General features: G+C 39.7%; 3 protein-coding genes and 1 non-coding gene across 5 annotated transcripts in view; 3 read left to right on the forward strand and 1 right to left on the reverse strand.

Annotated features, from left to right (window-relative positions):
- Window positions 1–1,977: 1,977 nt before the first annotated feature.
- On the forward strand, window positions 1,978–17,026 carry TAF5 (TATA-box binding protein associated factor 5). The gene is made up of 11 exons (XM_020900254.2): window positions 1,978–2,554; window positions 4,812–5,049; window positions 9,039–9,354; window positions 10,110–10,273; window positions 10,381–10,516; window positions 11,250–11,370; window positions 12,116–12,245; window positions 13,397–13,561; window positions 15,130–15,307; window positions 15,486–15,663; window positions 15,971–17,026. The coding sequence occupies exons 1-11, from the start codon at window positions 1,996–1,998 to the stop codon at window positions 16,186–16,188; spliced, it is 2,403 nt and encodes an 800-aa protein (XP_020755913.1). The 5' UTR covers window positions 1,978–1,995; the 3' UTR covers window positions 16,189–17,026.
- On the forward strand, window positions 14,241–14,344 carry LOC139036164 (U6 spliceosomal RNA). Its single transcript, XR_011488896.1, has one exon. It is a non-coding gene; the product is annotated as a U6 spliceosomal RNA (small nuclear RNA).
- Window positions 17,011–21,554, reverse strand: ATP5MK (ATP synthase membrane subunit k). Its single transcript, XM_020900257.2, has 4 exons — window positions 21,454–21,554; window positions 18,067–18,162; window positions 17,885–17,977; window positions 17,011–17,114 (listed from the first exon to the last, which is right to left on the reverse strand). The coding sequence occupies exons 2-3, from the start codon at window positions 18,151–18,153 to the stop codon at window positions 17,888–17,890; spliced, it is 177 nt and encodes a 58-aa protein (XP_020755916.1). The 5' UTR covers window positions 18,154–18,162; window positions 21,454–21,554; the 3' UTR covers window positions 17,011–17,114; window positions 17,885–17,887.
- Window positions 21,555–21,601: 47 nt separating this feature from the next.
- PDCD11 (programmed cell death 11) overlaps window positions 21,602–22,272 on the forward strand; it is a 43,362-nt gene continuing 42,691 nt past the window's right edge. For both annotated transcript variants that reach the window (XM_070470101.1, XM_070470102.1), the window contains exon 1: window positions 21,602–21,794. The gene's annotated coding sequence lies outside the window, so the exon portion shown is untranslated. The remainder of the gene's footprint in view (window positions 21,795–22,272) is intronic.

Raw genomic sequence — 22,272 nt, forward strand, 5'->3', positions numbered from 1 at the left:
CAAATTCCATCAGTTTTATATTTGAGTCTTGAGATCACCATGAACGTCATGATTAGACTTTCTAACCAAACATTTGCAGAACACCGCTTAAAGTTCAGTAAAAATAACCAAGTTATTTATTATGTGTTCAGTTCAGTAGCCCACTGGTGACCAACTCTTTGCGACCACATGGACTCTATTAATACACTATTAATATTGTGTATTAATTATCATATATACATGATCTTATTTAATCTTCACATAACTCGATCTTCCCCACGTCCCAGGTTCACTTTTCTTGTCTGCACCTATCTCATAATGTTCTGAGGTTCAAAGGAAATCAAATATGCAGTGCAGATTCTTTACCGTCTGGGCCACAACGGAAGTCCTCAAACATGCAGCAGGGCTTTTAAACCTATGAAGCATGTTACAAAATGGCACATACTGTTTTAAAATGTACAATTAAAATGCGGCCTACTTGTAATAAGGGATAACATAGCACGAATACAGCATACACCCATTTCACAATCACAAAATTCAGGTCCTTAAAAACTTTTTATTGAACTATAACATAATGCTGTAAGGTTCACAAAACGTGAGCTTGCAGCCCAATTAATTTTTACAAGGCATTAATGGGAAAAAGAAAAGTAACCGCCATCCAGAAAAAAATATAAACATTACCAGTAACTCAGAAGCTTCCGTCTGGTAAAGGATATATGCTTTTTTTTTTTTTTTTGCAATGTTTACAACATTTTATTAAAGTACAAAATAGTTGGAATTAAGCTAAATAGAAAAAACAGTAAATATTTACAAAAACATCGATAATATCACTCAAGTCACACACATGTAATGAATGCAGGAAGGTCTTAAAAAGTTTATAAATTGAAAATTATGGAGATTTTCCAAAATGGATATAAAAGCTCACTGCTGAGTATGGCATCAATATTCTTTGAGAATATTTTGTTCCTCCTTTGCAATCTGAGGGGACAAGTCAAGTGTTGAGATAATCACAACTTAGGGTCTAATTTTCTTCACTTTATTGACTGTTATAAAGACACAGCCATGGAGTTTTTCTTCAGCTTCTGCTGATATTCAAAAGGATATGAAGAATATGAACAATTTTTCACTGCTTAAAAATTCAGCATATAAAAGGCTGAGTGAGGAGTATTTGGAACTGGAACTACATAGAGTTCTATCAGATGGAAAATTACTTATAAAACTAAGATAAAACAGAGAACTAATCATGCTCTACTTCATATTTACTGAAAGTAGGCAGAGTAGAAACTTTTATGTCAAAGAGCTCCAATTTTGGCTTACTGAACTGTCAAACTACATTATGCTGAAGTTATCACACAATTATCTCAAGAGGCCAGAAGAACCTAGAACCATACTTTAAAAGACAAAAGAAAACAGACTCAATACATATACAAAGCAGAGAAGAAAACAAAACGCTGTCCAGGAGATGGTCACAGCATCATACAGTATTATAGAGATAAAGGGCACTTGGGCTCTACATACTTCACTTTAATGGTCCTGAACTAAAACTACCTTCCCCAAACTAAATTCAGAGGGGAGGAAAATGAGATATATGCTTTTAAGTTAAAGACCTGGTTTCGAATCTTGACACTTTCCTCCTGCGTGACTTTGGCATTTTTAAAATGTCTTTAGGTTTTGATTGAGTCATCTGTATCGTGAGAATAACGGTACCTTATATGACTGCTGAATTAAAGGTCACATAATGTAAAACGTCCATCGCAGTGCCTGAAAAATAGCTGGCCTGCAACAAACGTAACTATTATCCGGCAAATGCAAGAGGCTGTCCCCACGTCCCACTTCCTGCCTTTTTGTCACTCACTTTTTGAAAGTTGCTCTTGCTGCGATTCCTTTTTCTCCTTCTTTATCGCCCCTCCTACTGCCGTAAATTGCCCTCCAGAGATGTCGTAAAATGCTCCTCCCCGCCCTCCATGTGGCGAAAACGCAATCACGCTTGACGGCGCGAGGTGGCTCAGCCGCAAGATGGCGGCGCTGGCAGAGGAGCAGACGGAGGTGGCGGTCAAGTTAGAGCCTGAGGGACCGCCGACGCTGCTACCTCCGCAGGCGGGGGACGGCGCTGGCGAGGGTGGCGGCGGCACAACCAACAGCGGCCCCAACGGCGGCGGCGGGAACGTTGCGGCGGCGTCGTCGGCCGGCGGGGATGGTGGGACCCCCAAACCCTCGGTGGCTGTCTCCGCCGTTGCACCGGCGGGGGCGGCCCCGGTGCCCGCCGCTGCTCCGGAGGCCAGCGCTCCCCACGACCGACAGACTCTGCTCGCCGTGCTGCAGTTTCTACGGCAGAGCAACCTCCGCGAGGCCGAAGAAGCGCTGCGCCGTGAGGCCCGGCTGCTGGAGGAGGCAGTGGCGGGCTCCGGAGCCCCGGGAGAGGCGGACAGCGCCGGCGCTGAGACGGCTAGCGCGCTTCTTAGCCGGGTCACTGCCTCGGCGCCCGGCCCTTCGGCCCCGGATCCTCCGGTCAGCTGCGCTTCGGGGTCCGCCGCCGTCTCGGGCTTAGCGACAGGTTCTGTGGCTCCGGGTAAAGGTGAGCCGCTGGGTCCCGGGTAGGCAGGACCGGCACGGCGGGGAGTGAGCCGGGAAGGCAGAGGCTGGCAGGCCTGCACCTCTGCGGGCTTGTTTTGAATTTCCTGGGCCCGCCTCTAGGGCCACATGCCCGCCCCTTTCCCTAGTGCGCCGGCTGCGCAGTCAAACCCTCTTCCGAGCTGTCAGTTCCAGCGAGAGGCTGTGGAGAGCTGTTGAGCCCAAGGATGTATGGGGACGGTGGGCGAGGAGAGGCGGGAACTTTCAGGCTTTTGATTTTTCTTATTTGGGCTTTTGCGTTTTGGGCAGGGATGCAGCAACATTATTTGTACTAGCGTACTTTTACTATAAATATTTTATGTTGTTTATCTTAATTTTCACAGCTCCACTGTGAGGTAGACAGTACTTCTATTTAGAGATGAGAAACCAGACCGAGAAAGGCCAAGGTATTTGCTTTGGACCACACAGCTAGAGAGTGATGGTACATAGTGTAGCCAGTCTTTCTCAAAATATAGGCTAAATACCATTGGTGTTAAATCTTTTAGAGGAATGCAGATTCCTGGGCATCACTTCAGACTTAGTGAATCAGATCCTGTGCTGGTGGAGTCTGGAAATCTGCATTTTCAAATAAATGCTTCAGGGACTTCCCTGATGGTCCAGTGGTTAAGAATCTGCCTTCCAACGCAGGGGACGTGGAAATGTCGTAGGGAACCAAGATCCCTCAAGCGTGGGGCAACTAGGCCCGCGCGCTCTGCAACTACTGAGCCCGCATGCGGCAAGGAAAAATCCTCGGAGCCGCTGCTAAGATCCAACGCAGCCAAAGATACATAAATATTGTAAGGATTTAAAAAAAAAAATGCTTCCAAGAGATATTGATGTATGGCAAGGTTTGAGAACCATTCATTTAGGAACAGGTATCGGACTTCAGTTTCTGTCTCTGTTGCTTTTACTTGTGTGATGCTGATTGTTATTCTTCCTAAGCTTGAGAGTTTTTTTCCTTCTATTAAATGGGTTATCATGAGATTCATATATATGTAAAATGTCTGGCACTGACAAGTTTATGCCAAGTACCTATCCCTGACACCTGAGGCTTCTTCTTCCCCTTCCCCTTTTTTTTCAGCAACTGTTGTCACAAAGTCCATGCAGTAAAAGCCATACACAACATAAAGTTTCAAAGGTGATCCTGAGCCAGTAAAAAATGTTTATTGAATTAAATTACCCATTGTAGAGCCTCTTGCCAAATTAACCTGTGTTTATGAGACCTGATCTTGGCAGCATTGCCAGGAGTGAAGTATGACTAGGAAGCACTGTAACCCATAAGTAGAAATGTGTACAAATGTGATTGAGAGGAATCTTTTTTGAATCTGAATTTTGTGAATGAACTGTAAGATGGATGAATTATGTTGTTGATTATTTTGCTATAATCTCTCATCTCTTTAGAAACTTGACCTTCAGATTGTAACTCAGAAACCAGTAGAAAGGAAAAGAGGCCATCATAGTAACCAAAAAAACTGAAAATTTGTGCAGTAAAGAGCATAACAGTACTGTAATCGAAACTTAAAAAAATTTCCCACAAACCCTCATTTGATTGACAGATGTATCATTGTTTGGTATTGAAATATTACAAATAAATACTCATGCTTTTTGCCTTGAAATGGTAGTTATGGAAATTGTTTTACACATATAAAATAGATTTATCTTTTGGAAATATAAAAGGCAAGTTCTTCCCACCATTTACATGGTTGTATTTTATAGGGAGTGATAGATGTACATACGTGAAGGTAACACAGGATAGGATGTGTTGCTGAAAAGTTATAAAATACTCAGATAAAAAAAAAAAATACTCAGGTAGCTCAGAAAGCTGAGAATGTTACTCCAGGGCATGGCTTGCTGGTGGTGGGTGCCATTTGCACTGAGCCTTGGAAGAAGAGTAATACCATTGTTTGATTTGCATATACCATGTTTTATAAAATTTGTTTTTAAAATAGGGTATCTCTAGGAAAAATGCTGAATTGTCCTGCTGTTGATTGGAAAATTTTTATTTTAAGATGTGGACAAACTGAAGGTGTGTTGGTTGGGTAACTGAACCAAACTGAATCCCATTAAAAGATTTTGTGATCGATCGTGTCAGGGAAGAGTATTTGAGAGGAGAGGGACAAACATCTGAGAAACAGTTCACCTCTGGACCTTAACAGAACAGCCTTAGTCTCTTGGTGCTTGTCAGGTCACTTTCTTGAAGTTATTTTTCATTTTTTAAACAGTTGGAAGTGTAGCTGTGGAAGACCAGCCGGATGTCAGTGCTGTGCTGTCAGCCTACAGCCAACAGGGAGACCCCACGATGTACGAAGAATACTATAGCGGACTGAAACACTTCATTGAATGTTCCTTGGACTGCCATCGGGCAGAACTATCCCAACTCTTTTATCCCCTATTTGTACACATGTATTTGGAACTAGTCTACAATCAACATGAGAATGAAGCAAAATCATTTTTTGAGAAGTATGTGAATTTATATATATATACATGCAGAATGTATATGCACATCTGTAACTACACAAATGTCAGATTGCAACTCGAAAAATACTTTATGAAGGAGAGGTTACCTGGTGCCTCTCCTAAACCTAAGATGAAGGGTTTGATCTTGTTGAAGTCAGGAAAGGCTCCTAGAGGTGATGCTTGAGATAGGATCTGAAGGTTGCAGAGGAGTTAACCAGAGGAAGAGAAAAGGGAGAAACTTGTGTGACAGTCCTGTGGCAGGAAGGATCATGGTAGGCACCGAGATGAAAGAAGGCTCGTGTGGCTGGAGCAGAGCATGGGGAGTGGGGTTTGGTACTACACGCAGCTTGATGGTTAGTTAGCAGCTAGAACAGGCAGGTTCCTAGTCCAGTGTTGAGGGTCTTTGTTTACCCTAAGATCAGTAGTTGGTCATATTGGATAGGATTAGATTTGGCTGAGAATCGCTGAAAAATCCAACAATAGCTGCCTAAATAAAAATTTATTTTTGCTTTTATTTTAAGAGCAGTAAAGAATTCACCTGCAATGCAGGAGACACAGGAGACATGGGTTTAATCCCTGGGTCAGGAGGATCTCCTGGCAACCCACTCCAATATTCTTGCCTGGAAAATCATATGGATAGAGGTCCTGGTGTGCTATAGTCCATGGGGTTGCAAAGAGTTGGACATGACTGAGCATGCACACACTGCTACTACTACTAAGAGCAGTATGAAGCTGTGTTAAGATTAGATTACATGGAGAGTGACTAGAACCCCAAATAATAGAGACTTGAGTATAATAAAAGTCTATTTCTCTCTCATGAAAGGCACTCTCGGACTGGTATGGAGTCCTTGATTATTTCTTGATCATGTAGCACTGACATCCTTGTCATGCAGTTTCCACCTGTGGTGCAAGGTGACTCTCCAGCTCTAAGAAATCATATCAGTGTTAGAGTCGGCAGGGAGGGCACACATCCCTTCTGGAAGTTATATGTATTTCTCCCTTTTTTATGTCATTAGTCTTGGCCAAGGGAGGTAGGAAATATGGTCTTTACCTAGATGTCTGTGTGCTCAGCTGGTATTCCAGTGTTTTATTGCAGAGGAAGAAAGAAATAAATGAATATCTGGGGACAGACATTTTTGCTACAGAAGTTGTTGAAGGACCATACTTTATTAGATTTTACATTTTGAAAGGACCTTTATGCGGGGGGAGGACAGGTGATTGGGGGGATGAAGTGATTATAGAGCGATCATTTTGGAAGTTATTGTAGTGGTTCTCAACTGAGGGTAATATTATTCCTCCTTCCTTGCTATTTGAAACTGGAGGTATTTTTTTGGTTGTTGTATCGACTTGACTGGAGGATCAGGTGTCTTAGGGATACCAAAAGTTCCAATATGTACAGGTAGTCACAGTTAGCAAAGAATTGTTCTGCCCCAAATATTAGTAGCACCCATGTTGAGAAACACTGGACTGGGTGTGATAGTGTTGGTGAAGGGCAGTAGACATATTTGTGAAGCATTTGGTGAAGGATTAGATACAGGTGTAAGGGAGATAAAAGTGTCATTGATAATCCCTGGGTATCTGGCTCCCTTAGCTGGATAGGGACGCTCTTCACTTAGATAGAAAACCCTGGAAGAGGGCAGGGTTTGTCAGGTTGTGGAATAATCTTGAGTTCAGATTTGTTTATGCCTTTGACTCATTTAAGAGATGTCAGGTTGATAGATGGAGGATATATAAGTCTCTGGGCTTAGAGGAGAGGTAGGGGCTAGAGCCATAAATTGGAGTCGTGTGCAATATTGGTGGATAGGGATAAGATTGTTTGAAAGTGTTAGTTGCTCAGTCATGTCCGACTCTTTGCAACCCCAGGGACTGTAGCCTGCCAGACTCCTCTGTCTATGGGATTTCCCAGGCAAGAATACTGGAGTGGGTTGCCATTTCCTTTTCCAGGGAATCTTTCTGACCCAGGGATCGAACCTGGGTTTCCCACATTGCAGATTCTTTACTGTCTGTGCCACCACAGAATCCAAGATTGATTGAAATAGAAATAGAAATGAAATGAAATAGAAATAAGTCAACAGGAGGGCTAGACCTGTACCTCAGGGGACTCCCAACATTTGGAGGAGAAGATTAATAAAAAGAGTAGAAGAGACTACCATGTGGAAGAGAGATGAAAGGAGAGGCCAGAGAAGCAGAAAGAAAACCAGGAGAGTGCTGAGTTATGGAAGCCAGAAAAAAGGAGTGTTTAAGATGGAGGTGTGCTCAACAGTTTGAATAAGAGCTCTTTATTTCAAGCAGTAGCCCCAGAAGCTAGGACATGTCAGGTAACACAGGTAGTGGTAATAGAGGAATAATAGAACCCAGGACTCCTGGCTTCTGTGCATTATGTTCATTCATTATTCTACAATGCCTAATAGAAGTTATAGAAAGCAAATGTTTGATAGCTCAGTGTTTTGTTTTTTTTTTAACTTTTTATTTTGTATTGGGGTATAGTCGATTAGCAAACAATGTTGTGATAGTTTCAGGTGAACAGTGAAGGGATTCAGTCATATATATACATGTATCCAAACTCCCCTCCCATCCAGGCTGTCACATGACATTGTGTAGCTCTGTGTTTTTGAAAGAAAATATTAAGGCTGATGGTGACAGAATCTCTAAGGTAATTTTTCTTACAGTACTGTCATCAGAAGGGCTTCCCAGGTGATGCTAGTGGTAAAGAACCCATCTTGCCAGTGCAGGAGATATGAGATGCTGGTTCGATCCCTGGGTAGGAAAGATACCCTAGAGGAGGGCATGGCAACCCACTCTGGTATTCTTGCTTGGAGAATCCCATGAACAGAGGAGCCTGGTGGGTGGCAGTTCATAGTGTTGCAGAGAGTTGGGCATGACGAAGCGGCTTGGCAGTCGTGCGTGAACTGTCCTCAGAAAGCCTCCTCCTCTTCCAGTGTAGCCATCTCCTGACCTAGGGAGCTGGGATATCACAGGGACTGACTCCGTGTGTCCTTGTCATGAACAGTCGCAGCCCTTGCCAGCACCCCATGCTCAGATGAGGTTATCGGCAGAAACTAATACAAAAATTAAGAGGCTGAGATTTCTAATTTTGTTCACATCTTAGAAACTCGTAATTCATATCTTGATGAGTCATGCTAGGCTAACACAGGTAACAGATTAGGAGTCTATTGGCTATGTGTCAGAGCTAAAGTCCTAATATCTTTAATCGTTTGTTTTCTAAATGTTTTTGCATTGTTTGCTGCTCTTTGTGAATGTTACTATATGATTTTTACATTTTATATTATTAGAATAATTAAAATTTGTAGAAACAAAAGTACATTTAAATTTAGCAGTTGGCACCAAAGCTGAAAGCTTTATATAATTGCCTTGGTAATGGTGAGTAAATGGGAGTGCTCACTCTTTGATATCAACATATTCTTGTTCTTTAGTCATGTTATTAAAGTACTAATGTTTAATATTTATATCTAATGTTAAGAATATAAGAAATCACTAAAAATGATGAGTTTTGTGAGAATGTCATGCATTGATTATTGCTGAGAGGCTGAGTGATAGGTATGTTGAGTTTATTATATTAGTTTCTACTTTAGTATGTGTTTGAAATTTCCCATAATAAAAAGTTTTAAAAAGTGGGTTTCGAGAGAACATAAGATTCTAATATTTTCAAATCTCTGCCAATGGTGGCATTCAAATGTGACTGTCCACCAGTGGTGGATATCCTATCTTTCATTCATCTGTGGTGTTTATTTCAAATTCCCTTAAAATGTTTATGATGCATTTCACTAGAGAATGAACTCAATCGTTTCTAGGATGCATTCAGAGCTGAATTGTAGTCATTTTGAACTGTGTTACTTCTGATTCTGCAGCTCAGTCCAGGATTATTCAGACTGTGCGGTGGACGTGTTCTGGGGTGTTTATCGGTGTGTGGGGGAGAGGCAGAGCCCTTAACGACTACATTGAAAAGTGCCTTTTTAAAATCACTGAAACAGGTTCCATGGAGATCAGGAATGTTATTACCAGGATGACCTACGAGTATTATCTAGTCTTACCAAAAAGGAACACATGAAAGGGAATGAGACCATGTTGGATTTTCGAACAAGTAAATTTGTTCTGCGTATTTCCCGAGACTCGTACCAACTCTTGAAGAGGCATCTTCAGGAGAAACAGAACAATCAGATATGGAACATAGTTCAGGAGCACCTCTACATTGACATCTTTGATGGGATGCCGCGTAGTAAGCAACAGATAGATGCGATGGTGGGAAGTTTGGCAGGAGAGGCTAAACGAGAGGCAAACAAATCAAAGGTATGGGAATAAGAACTATGTAATGCAGATTATGAAAACTTGTTGCATTTCCATCTACATAATTTACACGTTTTTCTTACAGCTAGTTTGGGGATAATTTTACACTGTATACTAAGTTTCATGTTCTAAGGATGATGTATATATTAGTGAGGATTTGAGAATGGTTGCATTTAACAGAACCCTGATTATACTGACTGAAACATGTAAGGTTTTTTTTTTCCTCACATAAAATGAATTAAAGAGGAAGGCCCTCCTAGGCTGGTGTGAGAACTCCACAATGCCATCAAGGACCCTGGCTCCTTTCACTTTCTGCTATGCCACCTTCAGAATGTGGCTTTCTTCATTGTGTTCATAGGTGCTATAGCAGCTCCAACTTTGCAGCTGTATTCCAGGAAGGCAGAAGGGGGAGGATATACCTGCTGAATCTCCCTTCTTATGACAAAAACAGTATTTCTAAAACACCACCCAGTATGTTTGTGTATACATCTATTGGCAAGAATGATACGATATGGCCATTCTCAGCTGCAAGGGAGCCTGGGAACAGAAATGATTTTAACTGAGCATACTGCTGCTCCAACAAAATCAGGGTTCTGTCAGTAAGGAAGAAGGAGAGACTGGCTGTTGGGTAGATAAGTACAGAATCGGTTTCAGGATATAAATGACCGTATTATAATTGTAATTCCTATCAAGATATTAAAAAGATGTATCAATAAACAAAAAAGTAATTAAAAAAAATTGACTCTCTTGACTTGTAGGTATTTTTTGGCTTATTAAAAGAGCCAGAAATTGAGGTGCCTTTGGATGATGAGGATGAAGAAGGAGAAAATGAAGAAGGAAAACCTAAAAAAAAGAAGCCTAAAAAAGATAGTATTGGATCCAAAAGTAAAAAACAAGATCCCAATGCTCCACCTCAAAACAGGTGAGGGAAGAAACCTCAGGAACACGTGTGGAAGTGTAAGACGATGTTATAGATGGTTCCAGTTTTTTAATATTCAGAGTAATTTCCAGTTTGTTTTTCTTTCACAGAATCCCTCTTCCTGAGTTGAAAGATTCAGATAAATTGGATAAGATAATGAATATGAAAGAAACCACAAAACGAGTACGCCTGGGGCCAGATTGTTTACCTTCCATTTGTTTCTATACATTCCTCAACGCTTACCAGGTTGGTAAAATAATTGGGTAGTTTCTGGGAGAAAATTGGGAGAGTCATGGAAAATGGTGATTAACCATTAAAAGTAGCTTAGATGTCTTAACTAAAATGGAGTTTTCTTATTTAAACTCTTGATATAAATATGGCTTAAAGATAGCAGTTAGAAAAGGAGAATTGGACATTGATCAGAATAGATAGAAGACAATGTTTAAAAGACCTTCAGCAACTTGTTGGTACCAGAATCTTGTTTGTATGTGTCCTTTGTTTCACTGATCAGAATTCTGCTAACCTTTGAAAAAGGAGGAAGCTATGTGGTTCATCTCTCTTGAACTTAAGTACTTACTTAAATTTTTTATTAAGAATTCTTTATATCCTTAAAGACTTTTTATAATGGACTGCTGAGGATATATTTAGTAAATTACAAAAATAATTAGATATACTTTGTACTATAATTATGGCTGATTTGCATTGTACAGCAGAAACCAACACAACATTGTAATTTTCCTCCAGTTAAAAAATAAAACTAAAAAAAAACCACTTGATTTGTATATGCATTCCAGATTTGGAGGGCAAAAAGTAAATTATGACATGTTCTCAATATAAGTGTATTTGAACAGTGAATTTCAAAAGAGAATGAAATCTCTTATGTGAAGAAAAATACCTGTCATTGTGTGTTCTCGCAGATGTGATTATAATTTTTTTCCCCTAAAACAGTATTGTTTAGTATGTATTTTTTAACTGGCAGGGCCTCACTGCAGTGGATGTCACTGATGATTCTAGTTTGATTGCTGGAGGTTTTGCAGATTCAACTGTCAGAGTGTGGTCTGTGACACCCAAAAAGCTTCGTAGTGTCAAACAAGCCGCAGGTAACTGAGATGACCTGTCAGGATACAAACTCATTAGTTTACACCAATCTTTATTCTATGGAATATACCAGGACATTGTGATCTTAGCAGAATTTCACTTGATTTTACTTTAAGTCGAATTGTTAACAACATTCCCAACAGTGAAAAGTGTATTGGAGTGGCAATCAGGAGACTGGAGTGCTAGACTGACTTAATTTCTCTGGTCCTCAGTTTTCTCATCTGTAGAATGAGGGCATTAGGCTAGAAAACTCCCTGAAGTTAAAAATCTAACATTTTATGATTGTTTGTAAATTAAAAAAAAAAAAAAAAGTCTTCAAATACTGGGAGAGTACTTTTCTGTTTTAGCCATAAAAATGGCTAAAATGAATTAAGATCAGGGTTACATTTTAAAGTTTCTTGCTAGTTGTTTTGTTTAAACAAGATAACACATTCTCAATAACTTAATATTTCTGTAGTTTTATTTTGTGAAACATTGTGATATAGTGGATAAATTGAGTTTCAGCCCTAGTTCCAAGACTAAGTAGCTGTGTACACTTTGGTATGTTATTAACTGTTCTGAACCTCACTTTCTTCTCTTATACACTGAAATGATAGCACCTAATTTAAAGGCATTAGCATAGTGGTTGATAAGTAGGAGGAACAGTTCAAATGTTAGTTCTTCTCCTAAACTCTGATATATGAAATAATTGCCTTAAATTGTTTTAATGAATATATTTTTAAAAGTAATATTTCTGGATCATTTTAGATCTTAGCCTCATAGATAAAGAATCTGATGATGTCTTAGAAAGAATCATGGATGAGAAAACAGCAAGTGAGTTGAAGATCTTGTATGGTCACAGTGGTCCCGTGTATGGAGCCAGCTTCAGTCCAGATAGGTAAAAGACAAACTATAAGAATTAAATACTGCTGTATTACATTGAGATTAAATGAAAATTATATGAAATATATATATGTTATGTGAAAGTTAACAACTAGAAACATTATGCAAATGTTGGGGAAAATACTTTTAGAAAAATCCCATGGTTGCCTGTCATTCATTATCTTTTAGAATCTTGCCCTCTGCTAATTCATCTTGGGGTACTGGTGTATAGTAGCTAAATTTACAAAATCAGGATGCATAGCTTCAGGGTTTGCTGGTTATAAAAACTAGCTTTAGTTTTGTTTAATTCCAGTAGGGGTTGAATTGCTTCTTTGGGTTCCTGCTATATGTTTGGTGGCTACTGCTGTCTTCTGTCATCTCCAAATTCACAACAGATTCCTGATAATAAAGGCATGTTACCTATCAACTGAAGATTTATCTTTGTATAATCAAAAGGACTAATACTGATAAGGGAATTGGAAACCCACAAAAATGTTTGTCTATTTTTCATGATCTCTTAACATTCTATAGCAATGTGGGGAGGGTATTTTTTTGTTTTTTGTAATACTATCTATATCTTATTGCTTTCAGTCCAAAATCTTTCATAAAGATTTTCATCCTTATGAAACTTTGAGATGAAGATTTTTGTTTTTTATAGGGTTTAGTCAGATGGTACATTTATACTTGAGGGAAACTTCTCATTTCACCGAAAACCATAGTACTTTCTGAGTAGTTTACTTTTGAAAGCTTTTTACCCAGCTTTGTATAGGATATGAAAATAGCAACTCCATTTTCAAGTAAAAAATTACTGATTTTAAGTGACATATTTCTTAGAAGCCTTTTTCAGGTGACCTTATTTAATGATAGTTTTTGTCATTACCTCTTGGGTTTTTTTTTTTTTGTTTTTTGCTTTCCAAAGAACTGTGATTTTCGTAATAGATACTGTTTTTAAAAAAAAACCTAAGCTTATTCAGTAGGTGTTCAGTAGATGTAGTGTCATGGCTAACAGTACTTTCAATTCTTGTTATTCACCGTGCATTTCAGCATAAATTAAAACTGAGATGATGTAGTCAGTTACCTATATTTAACATATACAAATGTGCCGAGACACTGGACAAGTACCTAAGTTATTCTAGGAATCAAATATATTACCTTCTGTTTTCTCAGGAACTACCTGCTTTCCTCTTCAGAGGATGGAACTGTTAGATTGTGGAGTCTTCAAACATTTACTTGCTTGGTGGGATATAAAGGACACAACTATCCAGTGTGGGACACACAGTTTTCTCCATATGGATATTATTTTGTATCAGGGGGCCATGACAGAGTAGCTCGGTAAGAACATTATGAGCTTAGGACCGGGCCTATTCAACGAACAGAATGGTTTCTTGTTGGGAATTACAAACTCCAGCCAAACTTTATTTTCACTTCTGTTATTATCAGCTTTTTGAGAATGTCAGCATTTGTAGGTAATCTGAAAACTAATTTGGGACAGAAATATTTGTGTGTCTGCAATCATATCTACACCAAGAGTCCATGCTTTCCCCTTCCCCAAGTGGATGCTAAACCTTGTCTTTTGCAGCCACTTTGAGCCCTTTTATTTCCCTGTCATATCTTTAAAAGTTCAGGATGAGGTATCTTGGGCTTGAAATTATTTGTGGTAGCCCCCCGACTAGGGGCTTCCCTGGTGGCTCAATCAGTAAAGATTCTGCCTGCAATGCCAGAGACCCGGGTTTGATCGCTGGGTTGGGAAGATCCCTTGGAGAAGGAAGTGGCAACCCACTCCAGTATTTTTGCTTGGGAAATCCCACGCAGAATAGCCTGGTGGCTCCAGTCTATGGGGCTGCAAAGAGTCGGACACAGCTTAGTGAGTAAACCATCACATGGTAGCCAAAACTAGGGAAAAATACTTTGAGTTAGACTAGGAGTTGGATTAGAGAGTGTACATACAGAGAACTAAAGGATTACAGAATTAAAAAAATTTTGGACCATGTTAGTTTTAAGAATGTTCAGGGTGCTTGCTTCAGGAGCACATATACTAAAATTGGAACGATACAGAGGTTAGCAAGGCCCCTGTGCAAGGATGACACGCAAATTAGTGAAGTGTTCCATATTTTTCAGTTCTAATGAGATGGATGAAACTGGAGCCCATTATACAGAGTGAAGCCAGAAAGATAAAACACCAATACAGTATACTAATGCATATATATGGAATTTAGAAAGATGGTAATGATAACCCTATATGCAAGACAGAAAGAGAGACACAGATGTATAGAACAGACTTTTGGACTCTATGGGAGAAGGCAAGGGTGGGATGATCTGAGAGAATAGCATTGAAACATGTATATTATCAAGTGTGAAACAGATCGCCAGTCCAGGTTGGATGCATGAGACAAGTGCTCAGGGCTGGTGCACTGGGATGACCCAGAGGGATGGGATGGGGAGGGAGGTGGGAGGGTTTCAGGATGGGGAACACATGTAAATCCATGGCTGATTCATGTCAATGTATGGCAAAAACCACTACAATACTGTAAAGTAAGAAAATAACACACCATTGTAAAGCAACCGTACCTCAAAATTTTTTTAATGGGAAAAAAAAAAAAAAGAATGTTTAGGGAATTCCTGGTAGTCCAGTGGTTAGGACTTGGTGCTTTCACTGCTGAGGGCACCAGTTAAATCCCTGGTTGGGGAACTAAGATCCCGCAAGCTGCATGGCATAACTTTAAAAAAAAAAAAAAAAAAAGCTTAGTCTCTAAGTCATTCCATCCTTTCCCTCAGGTAAACTAGTGAGGGGGACCCACTTACAGCTAATATTTCACATGGTTGTTTCTGTATTTTGGATAGAACTTGGCATTCAGAGATAACTACTAATTACCTTGTGTTTTCAATAATTTTTTAAAAAGGCTCTGGGCTACAGATCACTATCAGCCTTTACGGATATTTGCTGGCCATCTTGCTGATGTGAATTGTACCAGATTCCATCCAAATTCTAATTATGTTGCTACGGGCTCTGCAGACAGAACTGTGCGGCTCTGGGATGTCCTGAATGGGAACTGTGTAAGGATCTTCACTGGACACAAGGTATTTTAACTTTCATTATTCCAGCACACAAGGTTCTTTTGAGATTAAAAAGTTAACTAGTGACATACATTTTAAAGATACTGTCCACACCACTCCACTCTATGTTATAGTTCTTTTGTCTCATTTTCTTGGGTATTTTTAACGTTACTTTTGATTCTTGCCATGTACTTTTTTTTAGGGACCAATTCATTCCTTGACATTTTCTCCCAATGGGAGATTCCTGGCTACAGGAGCAACAGATGGCAGAGTACTCCTTTGGGATATTGGACATGGCTTGATGGTTGGAGAATTAAAAGGACACACTGATACAGTTTGTTCACTTAGATTTAGTAGAGATGGTGAAATTTTGGCATCAGGTAAATGACTATAACTGGCTTTGTGGTTAAGGGTCAGTTGTGTATTTAAAGGAAGCACTGAATGTTGACAATTGCAAAATTAAGTCCTATTTTGGATTTTGCTTCTCCTTAGCATGATTTAGGACTGCTACCTACATGTATATTGACTTCTCAGGTTAAGCTACTGCTTGAAATTCTTTAGAGGGAATAGAGTTGTTAAGTTCAGATTTCTTTTACCAGAAATGTAAATGCATAAAACATACTTGACATGTCAGACATTTAAATATGGCAGATTCTACTAAATGGTTTCCTTTTGATTTCCTCTTAGGTTCAATGGATAATACAGTACGGTTATGGGATGCTGTCAAAGCATTTGAAGATGTAGAGACTGATGACTTTACTACAGCCACGGGGCATATAAATTTACCCGAGAATTCACAGGAGTTATTGTTGGGAACATATATGACCAAATCAACACCAGTTGTACACCTCCATTTTACTCGAAGAAACTTGGTTCTAGCTGCAGGAGCTTACAGTCCTCAATAAACCATCGGTATTAAAAGACCTTTGGAAACTACTGTTTGAAAAAGGGAGACTAAAAGCAAATACCTCAGTGATTAATATTTAAGCTACAAAGAATGTTTTGTCTATATGGATCTGGAAGTATGCTGCTTAGAAAATCTGTACAGGACAGTTCCACGTTTCTATAGCAACCACATTTAACTAATTTCCGTTAGTTGAATAAGAGGTATTATGTTTGTGGAGGGGACATTCATGGTGCTTTGGATTGTGTGGAAACTATGCATTTTCTGTTCAAATGCTATTTTAATTTATTATGTTTAAAAAAATCAATTGATTTCAATAATTCATCCTGCTTCAAGATTCAAATTGAGTAATATAATACCATATTGAATTTTAGCTGAAGAATTCCATGAGCATGTATGTTTCTGCTGTAAAAATGTAGTTACTGTATGGCACTCAAGTACTATGTTATATGATCCACTAACATTTTTGCTTGGTTCATGATTAGTGGAATGTATGTTAACTGGCTAAGATGAACTACAATTCCTTTCGGAGAAATAGATGAAGTACAACCATCCACTGACATCTGAATCTATACCTGTTGGATTGAGTGCACCCAAACACTCTTTAAACCAGATGAAATTAACTTCCATGTTCTACTTCAGCTAAAATGGCTACATACAACCTAGTACACTTGAAGTCAGACATTTCAGTTGCTTACCTCCAGTACTGAGCCTTGCTTTGGAAAACTAAAAGATTTAGACCAAGTTACTGCCAGTTTTTTGCCTTTGTTGCATTTTGTACAGTTTTTATATTTTTGATATCTTGTAAATAAAGACAACCAGCTTTTCCAGGTTCATAATTTATTGTACAAATTGAGTATCACATGATGAGTTGACATTAGCTTCTTCAGGCATGGGAATTTAACAGATAATGTACAGTTCAGAATCCTATAAACAAAGCAAAAATAGTTTAGACACAAACGTGTTCAATTCTGCATTTAAGACTCAGTAATTATTAGTAAAAGACTATCCACGAACCTCCCAGAAATTGAATGCAAATAATTACTACCAAAAAAATTACAAAAAGCTTATACAAGAAAGAGAGGATCTTTACAAAAAGAAAGTCCCAAATAAATAAAAACACAGAGAATGTTAAAAATACAAATGGTAATAATCAAATGGAAAAAATATACAACTTAACAAAAAAAAATTTTTACTCATCAAACTAACAAAAATCAGAAACTGACATTATTTAACACTGTAGGAGGTGGGTGGGGAGAGAGAGAAAGCTAGGTGTCCCACAACCCTTTCAGAAGGCACTTAATTAAGAGAACAATCACGTATAAACACTTGTTGCTCAAAATCACTCACTGTAATGTTATTTATATTTTAAAAAATTTTAGTAGGAAACAGATCTGTATAAAATAAATCATATATCCATGAGCACCCATGCAGTCAAATTTATAGAGAACATACATGTTATAAAGCAAAATTACAGATGGATTATAGCCATTGGAAACCAAATCACAATAAAAAAGAGCTAAACTGAGATATTAACAAAAATTGTCAGGGTGATGGAGACATGGGCAATATTTTTCTTTTTTTTGAGTGTAATAAAATTTTGAACAATGACAACAGTATAACTTTTATAGTGTGGGGGAGGGGAACCCTAACATCAAAATGGCAAAGTCATAAAGTTTTAAATGTTATCTCCTTACTGTTTATGTTGCTTTCACAGCTGGGGTTTTTTTAGACCTTAACTTGAAGTATAAGACTATCAAAGCAATACTTCCGTATGTGGCCAGCACACACTAAAAAAGAAAGGAAAAAGCAATAAGAGTTGTTGTCACATCTATATTATTCTAAAATATAACTACTTAAAGGTATCATTAATACTTACATTCATTCTCCCTGTGAGAGTGTAAGAGTTGAAATATTTTTTGATACCAGTGAAATGGAACTGGGCATCAGCTTCTGGACCTGCCATGATTTCAATCTTTTAAAAAAAGAAAGAAGGCAACAAATTGGTTTGGATGCTATTTAAAAGAAAAAAAAATTTTTTAAATTAAAGTCTTATAAGTATTGTATATTGCATATACATATTGCATATAAATATTGTAAATTTTATGTATGCCTCACCCAACAAATCAGTAGCAAAATGGTGGAAAAAACATTGCTAAGAATTTGGAAGGAGGACTTTTGTCTTGGTTGCTATCACGTAACATTCCAGAATGTACATCAAATAACACACAGAACACAGTAGTCTCTAACTCCAACATCTTCTGACCCAAAATAGGATGATGTTTTCATTTCCGGCTCTATATATCATAGCACACTGTACATGGAATTCCATCAGTTTTAAGTCTAGTTGAAAGTTGGAGCTTGTGATACTTTTCAAAGTCTCTCAGAGGGTTAACAACCAAAACAACTAACTAAATAGCTCACCTTGCAACACCACTTTTTACAGTTTTTCCTATAAATAATTTAGGACCTCCATGGGAAGGAGGAGACAGGATTATTTATTACCAAATGGAATTAATACATACTAACTATTGGTGGTGGAGGGGAAGCTGAAATCCTTACTCCTTACACCAAAAACAGATGAAAACATATAAAAAGTGAAACCAAAATATCTGAAGAAAACATGGGCAAACATTTTAATCACCTTAGGGAAGGGAAAATACAAAGGTGGCTGAAGAAACAGATAATCAACCTCATGATCAGTGAAGGAAATATGAAATGAGACAAATATTTAACCATCAGACTGCAAAGATAAATTTATCATCATAAGCAGCAGTAGTGGGAATGTGGGAAAATAAGCAGTCTCTCTGCTGCCTGGAGGGAGTGTAAACTGGAGTGAGTACAACCTTCCTAAAATGCAATTCTGTAATATCTACTGAATTATGACAGGGTATAGTTTATCCTTTTATCTAGTTGGTTCAATTTGTTCACCAGGAATTTATCCTTATAGAGAAACATTATAAAGTGGAAACATGTAGTATGGTTCAAGGATGGTAACTGAAATACAGTTTATGGAAATAACTACAAGTGCATTTACAGGAAACTGATAAATGATGTTCCCATGGGAGGAAACAATGCATGGAGACCTTTAAATTCAGACATGAAAAGATTTCCCTTGCAATATTAAATATTAAAAGTTCCTATTTCTGGGCATTATAGAGCACATCGAAGGTTCTCAAAGTTTGGTCCCTACACTGTCAGCATCCATGGAAACTTATTGGAAATGCAAATTCTTAGGCCTTTTGAATCAGAAACTCTGGGGCCCAGCAATCTGTTTTAATATGCAGTCTAGGTGATTCCAATGTATGTTAAAGTTTGAAAAACACTGCAGTAACAGAAAACCAAGCTCTTATTAGTAATTATATAGGGGGGGGGAACCCTTGAATATACAGCAGGCTTGAAAAGGGGATTACATCTATAGAGCCTATGTATTTCACAAAGGCATGTATTTCTTTTATAAAGGCACATCAAATGTCACCAGAGCAACACTCGAAATTCGTCTGTATGACCGCCTATCTACCACGACCGACGCCACGCCGAGTCGATTGGCAATATAGACGAGCCGGTCGAGGTCCGGTCGAGATTGGTAGGCAGTGGCAGTGACTCAGCCGACTCTTGATGATGAGATAGACTCAGGGGAAACCTGTGAGGAAGTTGCTGCTATGGAAACCGGCACTCTACAGTTTGCCATTCAAAGGCCTTCAGGGGCATTCACAAGCATTGAATTGGCAATGAAAACCTTGACAAATGACCTTAATTGTGAACACTGTTTCAAGAAGCAATGGAGGATTCCAAACTTCCTTGGGTCACCTTAGAGGCCTTGGCCAGTCCAGTCCAACTAGGAAAATCTCCATTAAAAGAAAATTTTATGATATGGCTTTTATATTAAAGGTTTTAGTAAACTTATTAAAGACATGCTTTCCCATTTATCTTCAGGACTGATTTTTGGATCCTTAACAGTATCAAGCAGATTTTTAGGAAAAATCCTACAGAAAACAAGGGCTTAATTCCCACTAACTTGTGTCTAACATTTTCAGAAGAATGTGGTATCCAACTGAAACAATCTTAAGGTGCCTTAAATCTCCCTCCATACAATACAGAAGGAAGGCTGATGTCTGCAATATTCCACAAAGGACTAATTCTGACTGTAGGGAAGGCACAGTTTACCAGCGGCAATTTAGTCGAGATCTGAAAAACACTGAGCTGGAAGGGGAAGTGAGATGCTGCCGCTGAACAACCGCAAGCCAGTAAGCACTTCGGTTAGTATCCTCAGCAAACTTCAGGTTACTTTTGGACAAAGGTCAGGAATCCTTGTGTTAAGTGTACTTTGTGGAATAATTAAACCGAAACTTGCTTTCCTTTTGAGTTATACATCAGTTTAGAAAGACATGAATGAAAATACCTAAAATTAAACAGAACCGTACTAATTGTTACATTGTAGCCTATGGCAAAGTCTAAGCCATGGGATCTTCGCTTGTTTCTAATTGCGCGGCGAACTACTTTTAAATATAATTAATCTTTACATGCCTCTCTTTACCTGTAAAATGGGCACTTCAGAAAAGGCCCAAAGTGACCCACTACCCTCGCTACTTTCTGTTTCTCGGTACTGCTGGTCGGTCTGACAGGACACCTACCCGAAATGGTGAGATCTCGCGTGAAAAGAGGCAAACACAAGAGACAGCCGCTCAGGTACCAGAAGCTGCCTCTGGTACAAGGAGTTTATAGCTCTCTGTTCTAGCTACTATTAGTGAAAGGGCTTTCCGCCGACCGAACACAGATATCTAACCCGCTTACCCGGGGCCGGGCCACACTCACTCTCGCCGGACAAAAGGCTGCAGCGCAGCTAAAGGAGACCTGGCTGGACAGCTTCCTAAGCATAGCTCGGTGGAAACAAACTGCTGTGGGCATACAGTGGAAGAGAGGTTACTAAGACGAGAGGTGGGGTCGTAAGTCCGTTCTGATCCAATAATACGTCACTCAGTGACCTTGGAGGGGCCTCCCTTCCCTGCGGGCCTCCTTTTCTCCACTGGAAAATACATTCTAAGGGCCTTTAGGAGCCTCGCGCCGAGGCTTCCCAATCACTGTCCGAACCCTCACGCCCGGCCTTCATTTTCTCTAATTCCTTTTCTATTTACCACCACCCTCCGCCAGCCCCCACCAAAGCGAACGCCTCGCGGTGGGCCCGGACCAGGAGACAGTCTGATTCCAGGCCGGCCCCACAAAGCGGAGGCGCGCGGTCTAAATCCATGTTCCCCTCCACACTCACCTTTCAAAGGGTTCAAACCCCACGGCCGATGTCCTTCACCGTACGCTGCTGCCCCTCGACCCCGCCGGAAGACACCACCTCCCCCTCACACGTTAAACGGGCCTGAAGTGTTCGGCCCTCTGCGTCGATTGGCTACCTTTATAAGCCCCGCCCTTCCGTTTCCTGTCTCTAAATCTCCTCCCCCTCCCTGTTGAACTGGATCCAGTATAGTAACGGAAATAGGGCATTGAGCCCGCCCACGCTTCCGGAAGAGCAGAGTTAGGCTGCGGGTGTACCAGTCTCCGCGTGTGTGATTACAGTGGCGCGGCCTCTGAAGTAGAAGTGCTGGCGTCCCGGGGCTGGTGAGTGGGGGCAAAAGCGACAAGGGTGGAAACTTCGTGGCTTCCAGGTCTGTCCCAGGACTAGCTGCCTTGGATCCCTGCCATGTACCCGCAGTGCCGGGTGAGTGGTTCGGCCACCGCATTCAACCTCAGAAGCCGGCTCTGCTGGAGTGGTCCCTGTAACGTCAGGTTATGTTCCTAGGAAGTAGCTCAGATCCCTTTGTCGCAGGCTCACTTTACTCTTTGAAGTTTCAGTTTCCCCTTCTGTGAAGTGAAATTAAGGGTCAAATTCTTAGTAAACTAGACCGCATTGCTTTGTCCTGTTTTTTTTTTTTTTTTTAACAAAATACATTCATTCCTTATTCCAACTCTTTCCTAGGCTCCCTCTAGGTCCTCACCTCTTCCACAGTCTCAAGCCTTTTTAGATTCCTATTCCCAAGTGTCTCTCAGAACCAGCCCCTCCTCCTGTTCTCACTTAAACCTAGTTCTGGTTCTCGTT

Source organism: Odocoileus virginianus, chromosome 7, assembly GCF_023699985.2.
Source record: "Odocoileus virginianus isolate 20LAN1187 ecotype Illinois chromosome 7, Ovbor_1.2, whole genome shotgun sequence".
Taxonomy (NCBI): domain Eukaryota; kingdom Metazoa; phylum Chordata; class Mammalia; order Artiodactyla; family Cervidae; genus Odocoileus; species Odocoileus virginianus.